A 7,450-nucleotide genomic window follows, 5' to 3' on the forward strand; every position below is an offset into this window, starting at 1 on the left:
TATACAGTTATAAACTAAAATATGCTACAATATCTACAGAATATCAAATTAAATTAGTTAAAAAGGATATGAATTTTTTAATTGGCCCTCTTCTCAAGTTCCGTCCCAAATTTTTTGAAGGTTCCCGCCTCTCTCAATCTGTGGTTCAATGAGTGAAATCGTATTTTTTTTTTATTGATCTGGTGAAGAGGCAAAGAAACTTTGATCATACTCCTAAATTTTTATTAAATATTAAAATATTAAAGCCATGCGTCAGTTGTATTGTCATGGTCTTTTCATGAAAACCCTAAAAACTATGCCTATGATATTTTCTTGTAATTTTCAAAGTACAAAGGATTTAGCTGTAGGTGCTTACATTTCGTTTACAATGGACTAATCAAACAAGAAAATTCAATACGTTCACGTTGTTTGACTTTTGGCGGGAACGCGGGGCGAGAAGTTGTGTGAATTGTTTTATTTATTAAATTAGTCTTTCTTTGGGTTTCAATGTGTAATAGCAGTGGTTTATTAAATGTTTAGTACCCGTGAAAGGGCAAAAATGTGGAAAAATGAAACAAAGCCGCCGCGGCGCCGTGCTGGGTGTAGTTTCCCAGGATCTTCCAAAAAGTCTCAGTAAATAACCATATCACTCAGACTATACTTCATCCCAACTCATCTTGTTTCATTTACTTTCATCCTAATTGATTCATATTTCAAATTAATTAATTTAATTTCGTTCTCTTCATTTTTCATAAAAAAGGAACAATTTGGTTGTAAGGTGATACTTTCGCCTTTCCAGTTAGAAAAAGGGAAGTACTACCACTTGACATATTTCTCAAATTGTCACCAATGATTACAAAATTTACCTTCATTAATTAAACTGTTTTTATCTGATTGTTACTGGCCTACAATCATTGGGGTTTTATAAATTTCTTAGATAAATTGAAATATTTAAACTATCACAATGACAATGGGCGATGAATTGCCTGTGACTTCTTTGGTATTACCAGTTTTAATTCGCCCTGTCCTAACGCAGGTGAGTCGTTCTAAATCTACTTACATGTATTAAAATATGACCTTATCATTTTAGGCATTCTAATCAAGGTAACTTAACTATCAACTAGTTTCTTGGTAACCTCAACAAGACCCAATATCAGAATTAATAAAATGAATTGATCTTGTATCTTTTGTTTTACAGTCGTTAATAATAAAGAAACCACTGTAATATTGCTTTCATAACTTTATTCATATTTTGTTACTGGTTACTGGAGTTCTTAGAAAAAATATCATGAATACTGTTGCCCTAAACTTCAAGTCTCAATTGCCTGATACAAAAAGTTATCCGAGCAGGATAACTGACAGAGCAAGATAAAGCAGACATTGTTATTTCTTGGGAAAAATAAAATGGTACATGTGTGTTCATTTTGATCAATGTCGTCTTAGATTAGGTAGCAAATAGACGCAAAATTATAGGAATTTAAGGATGAAAATGGTGAAAATAGTAGTACTGTTATAGGAAAGGTAAGTATTAATAGTAGTATGTATTTTGTCGACCCAAGCAAAGTCGATAGCCAGATAGACTATTATTAATATTATTTTCCCACCTAAAGTATGTTTTAAAATGTGTTTTCAGCTGGAGAAATATGATCTGGCTGCCTCTCAGACATTACGAGCAGCTCTCACCAAAGCAGAGGCTGCAGTACCTGGTCTTAATTATGATTTGGTGGCAGGAATCATGAGGAGAGCAGATATTCCTGTTAATATGAATGAGAGCTTATTAAGATTACAAGGGAGTCTCACAGATTCAGAATGTATGAATTTATATTTTTTTGTATTTAGTTAACTTACAAGTTTATGATACTATTTAAAAAACCTTCAAGTTATGAAAACTGACCATTTTTCAGAAATAAAACGATAAAGACAAAATTAAAAAACAAACGATTTTACAATGTAATCTCAAGAAAGTTCTGTTTATAGGTACTGATTTAAGGCTGAACAGGACTGAAGAGGCATTTCAGGAGCTTAATAAGAAATCTGCTGCTTTGAAAAAGATACTGAGTCGCATTCCAGATGAGATAACTGATCGGAAGACTTTTCTTGAGACTATCAAGTATGTGCTGTAGAAAATGCAATATTGGTTGTATTCTTTAATATATCAACACTTGAAAGGCAAACATGACTAAGTGACAATGCGTGTACTTTACAGTAGACCAATTTAAAGCTGAAATACCTGAAAAAAATTCAATTTTAATGAATCTAGCTGTAGGATTGAAATGTTTTTAATATACCTAGAAATATATATTTTTTACGCATTAAATATGGTTATTGCCTATCATTTATGTACAAAGCAGTTATTATTGCTTAGTCACATTTGCCTTTCAAGCGTTGATATAATAATCAACATTGTAATAACCATAGTATATAATTTAACAGGGAAATAGCCTCTGCCATAAAAAAATTACTGGATGCTGTAAATGAGGTATCTACATATACTCCAGGTCCTGGGAAGCAAGTATTAGAACAGAGGAAAAGAGAATTTGTAAAATATTCAAAGCGATTTTCTACTACACTCAAAGAATACTTTAAAGAAGGACAGTGAGTATTTATGTCAATTAGTTACAATCGGAGATCCATTGTTTTTTATTTTTATTGCATTAGAGCAGTGATTCTGAACCTTTTTTTTGTTGCGGCACATATTTAACTATTTCAAAATTTGGCGGCACACAAAGAAAAAGATAAAAATTATTTACTTACTACCGAATCACATACATTTGCTAATTTTAACGAAAGATAAGGTGCAGTAACTACTATGCAACACCTTGTGAATCCCAACGATCACTAAAACAACACGTTTTGTACGAAAAAGTGGCAAGTGTGCGCCGACTTGAGACATATTCCTATTGCTATGCACGCCGCTTCATCATAATTTGGCACTAAGAAAAACCGCATTGCAAAGCAAATAATAAAATAATTTATTTTTTTGTGGATTTCAATATATACCTAGTCAGGTCAAAAATTCTGTCACATGTTTAATGTAAAATAATTGAAACAAGTTTATTCATTATGTAACCATTCATATACCAAAATGAACTTAACAAAACATAGATTCTTATGACACTAAAGTTTATTCAAAATGACCTCCGTGATTTTGAATACAGGCCTTCAATCTGCGCGGCCAGTCGCCTATCGCAGCACGAACGAGGTCCATGTCAATATCGGCGGCTGCCTTAATCAAGGATGTCTTGAGTGACTCCAAATTGGGATAAGGCTTTGAGCACGCCTTTTCCTCCAAGTGTTGCCATATCTTGTAATCTAACGGATTCAAATCTGGACTGGAGGAGGGCCAGTCTTCGTGCCGGATGAAGTCGATTTCACGCGCCGCCAGCCAGTCTTGTGTGCTCTTCGCTCTATGAGCTGGCGCCGAATCTTGTTGGAATACCCAGTGCCTGTTATTGAACATGGTATGAGAAACAGGTTCCACAAGGTTCGTCAGGACTGTATTTTGATACACAACTGCATTCGTTTTTACACCTTTCTCACAAAAATGTACCTCTGTTAAGCCCCAATAAGAAACTCCCAACCATACCATGAGCGAGGATGGAAAATGACCTCGTTGGACACGCGGAATACGGTTGCTCGCTTCTTCACTACTGTGTGCGTACACCTTATCATTTTGTTTGTTGTAGCTCTCTTCTACGGTAAAAATTTTTTCATCCGAAAAAAGAATTTCCCGATATTTTTTCCCGCGTACCGCTTCAACAAAGCGCGGCATCTCTTCAGTCTCAGATCCATTAGACGAGCATTCAAACGATGTCCTGTTTTTCTTCGATATGCCCGAAGCCCTAAGTCTTCATTTAACACCCTTTTCACCGTGGTTCTGCTTAACCCCATCTGAAGGGCCAACAGTTTCTGCTTACGTTTGGGATTTCTTTGAATTCGCGCCTTCACAGCTTTTATCACTGCTGGAGTCCTAACAGACCGAGGGCGACCACTTCTTGACCTGTCATCTACACTAGAGTCTTCATTGTATCGTTTGATGGTACGATAAACGAATCTTTTGGTTATATTCAAATTTTTCAGTATGTTAAAAATTTGAATTGGCGCGTAACCGCAACGATGCAACGCAATAACTGCAACACGGCCTTCTTTAAGCGTCCACTCCATATTTAAAAATGAGTAAAATTCTAAAAGTATACATTTTTATTTTCATGAACAATTCGAAATTCGAATTCAATGAACTTTTTTGTGGCCAGCATTCTAAAAGAAAAGTTTTTACTGTGTGACAATACTTATAACCTGACTAGTTATATATTCATGTTAAAAATATTTTTCTTTTTAAATGGTATAATTTAATAATATGAACATTATTATATATTTGCAAAATTTGGCGGCACACTTTTGAAATTTGGCGGCACACAAAAGTGCCGCGGCACAGTGGTTGAGAATCACTGCATTAGAGGGAGAATGAGCTTATGTGGTTACTCGAGCTCATTATAATATGAAAACCAGCACTTACCTTGAGACATGAGAACCATATATAAGTAGGCCATATCTAACATAATCCTTGCTATAAATATAAAATGCCATTGAAACTTTTACCACCTGGACCCACTAAGATCATTCACAGTCTATTTTTAAAGATTGTTTGCTTTGTACTATTTGGATCTAGAATTAAATCCACTCCACAGTATTTCTTGAGTACTAAAATATGCTCTTGAAATGAGGTTTGAAATAGTAATCAGTGATAATCATCAACATTTGTCTGTGCCTCTGTCGTGTCTGATGTGCATGAATGATTTTGATCAGGAAACAGGTGGACTGTATGTTACTGAAAAAATTACACATGAGGAAATATCTTAAAATTAACCACCACCACCACCATTAAATTAACCAAATTATTTTACAATGTTTCAAGTAAAATTTATAGAAAATGTGTTAAATATCTGTTGTTTAAATCTTTTTCAGAGCAAATGCTGTTTTTGTGAGCGCTCTTTATTTGATTCATCAAACAAATCAGATACTGTATACAGTAAAGAGCAAGACTGAGTAATATGTGAAAAATGGAAATAGATGTTGATTCTATGGCGCTCTTGCAAAGAACTTACTAGAAAATTACTCTCACTAATGCCTATGTTGTTAAACAAAAAAAAAACCACTTTTTCTTCATATCACCTGATGTCTTCGAAAATTGTTTTTAAAAATCACACATTAAGCTGTTTAAAGGAATTGGGAAAATGCTGTTTTTAATTATGAATAAAAAAGCTGATTTTATGTTTGACGAATAGTTATCTTGATGGTCACTTAATAATTAAAAAACTCTATATATGTAGTTCAAAAATATTGAATTTTTGAACTAGACTTTTTAAATTTAATTATCACATACATGGAAATGGGATTTTACAACAGCTCGAAAACCACTCGCCTGTCCATCTTCTTGGTGGGATTATTATTCCTGCTACCCTAACAATTCTAAACAGTTGATTAGTCTTCTTATGCAACAACAAAGGTATCTTGAGGTGCCAAAGTATTTTGCCTCATAAACTGCGGTTGAATTCCGTTCCAGTAGAACGCAAGCAGCTGGCTCAAACAGAGGACCATCAGTAGAATCTGTAACTTAAAAATTATTAAAAGGACTGTAACTTGTTATGCCACTGTCGCCACTGACCACTGTATGTAACAATATTTCTTTTAGTACTGTACTTTCCTGTACATTTTCCTGCCCAGGCTGATAGTTGTGCTTTTGTGTACCTACTGTGTGATCGATTTGCATAGCCAGCTGTTGAGCAGAGAAACAATCTGTTCATGACTTATCCCTATGATGTTTGAGTGTTTTCCTACTAGTTCATCCGCAGCGTCATTTCCCCGGGAGCCCTTGTGTCTTTAGATTCATTAGACAGCAGGTAAAATTCAAGAAATAAGCTTGAGGTGATGCGATGGCCTTTTAAGTGTCGCAGAACAAATTTGTTGTCTGAAAGTTCTTATATTTATTATTAAAGGTAAAGTGTAAAAATGCTCGGAGTTTCTCTGAAGGATAAAATCCGGAATGAGATTATTCGACAGAGAACTAAAGTCATCGACATAGCTCAAAGAGTCAGCAAGCTGAAGTGGCAGTGGGCTGGCCATATATGCCGTAGGACTGACGATCGCTGGAGCAGACGGGTTCTCGAGTGGAGACCGCGCAGCGGCAGACGTAACGTGGGACGCCCCTTGGCTCGGTGGTGCGATGACCTCCGCACGGTGGCCGGCAAGAAGTGGATGAGGAGAGCCGCAGACCGTGCTCAGTGGTGTGGATTGGGAGAGGCCTATGTCCAGCAGTGGACGACTGTGGGCTGTTGATGATGATGATGATGATGATGATGTAAAATGATGACATATGACGTACATTACAGTGCTCATAAAATAAATTGTTTTTAAATTATGTACTTGCCATGCTCGTTAATCTTTCCTATATTAAAATTTTAAAATAATTTTATTCAGAAGGCTATTTAAAAAAAAAGATGGCGAAGACTTGAGAGATGATGATGATCCCTTTGTTAGAATATTTTGAGACAGAAAAAAATAAAATTTATATTTCATAATTTCCTAACTATTTCATAACTAAATCTGTAGAATGTATTATTCTACCTCATATCTCAAGATCGTTAGCAGCATTCGAATTGGGGTGTCTGTAGACCACTCAAAATCTGTTCAGTAGAAAAATAATAAAACACAAGACAGGAGAGGGGCGGGAGATAGAAGACAGGAGAGGGCCGGGAGATAGAAGACAGGAGTAGACACGTACAGCAAGCCAAATTTCTCTTTCATAGCTAGTCGAAAATTACACTTGCATTTTTCATTTCATTTTTAGTTCTAGCTGTGTGGTAAAACTAATGTGATTTAAAGATGTTGGTTTTCTCTATGGGTTTGTTTCTAATTTTAATTAATAAAAATAATTCATCATTGTATGTATTAGTACTAAATTAATATTTAGATCTAAAAATATTGGGAAAGTTATTAAATGTATCCATTCATTACATAAATTAAGTCCTAGACTATACATTTAAATCATTGTTTATGCATTATATTAGTATAACAGATTGCTAAATAATAATATTTAGAATTATAATATTACTTGTTTTAATTTGTTTGTTTTATTTTGAACCGGTTTGAATGTCTTCGTTTTGAAGAAAAAAGAAAAAAATGTTTAAGTATGAATACAAAAGAAGTATAAAGGGACTTCATGAAGGGAACCTTTTTAATTCTACGGTTTTGAACAAAGCGTCACTTAATCGTTTGATACTTTTGGATAGGCTAAGGTATAAATGCGATTAAGATAAGCTAATCCTGTGGTTACCCGTTTTTCTAGCTGGTTACAAATATTAACTACGTATTCAAGAATGATTTCTATGATCGAAGAGTTTGTTGAATTTTGTGTACTAAAAATGAAACGCAAAAAAAAAGAATGTGAGCTCGCACGAGTGCCTATGTAGGT

General features: G+C 34.7%; 1 protein-coding gene across 1 annotated transcript; it reads left to right on the plus strand.

Annotated features, from left to right (window-relative positions):
• Positions 1 to 125: 125 nt before the first annotated feature.
• LOC101744091 (programmed cell death protein 10) lies at positions 126 to 7,099 on the plus strand. The gene is made up of 5 exons (XM_004929250.5): positions 126 to 1,015; positions 1,613 to 1,790; positions 1,957 to 2,089; positions 2,413 to 2,574; positions 4,945 to 7,099. Exons 1-5 carry the CDS (start codon positions 944 to 946, stop codon positions 5,027 to 5,029), a joined length of 630 nt encoding a protein of 209 aa, XP_004929307.1. The 5' UTR covers positions 126 to 943; the 3' UTR covers positions 5,030 to 7,099.
• The last annotated feature ends 351 nt before the right edge of the window (positions 7,100 to 7,450 follow it).

This window comes from Bombyx mori, chromosome 4 (genome assembly GCF_030269925.1).
Source record: "Bombyx mori chromosome 4, ASM3026992v2".
Lineage (NCBI taxonomy): Eukaryota > Metazoa > Arthropoda > Insecta > Lepidoptera > Bombycidae > Bombyx > Bombyx mori.

Excerpts from the sequence above, each read along its gene's own strand:
- LOC101744091 (XM_004929250.5), top strand. The coding sequence starts at position 944 with ATGACAATGGGCGATGAATTGCCTGTGACTTCTTTGGTATTACCAGTT. Across the intron at positions 1,791-1,956 it reads GAGTCTCACAGATTCAGAAT|GTACTGATTTAAGGCTGAAC; the intron begins GTATGAATTTAT and ends TTCTGTTTATAG. Across the intron at positions 2,575-4,944 it reads GAATACTTTAAAGAAGGACA|AGCAAATGCTGTTTTTGTGA; the intron begins GTGAGTATTTAT and ends AATCTTTTTCAG.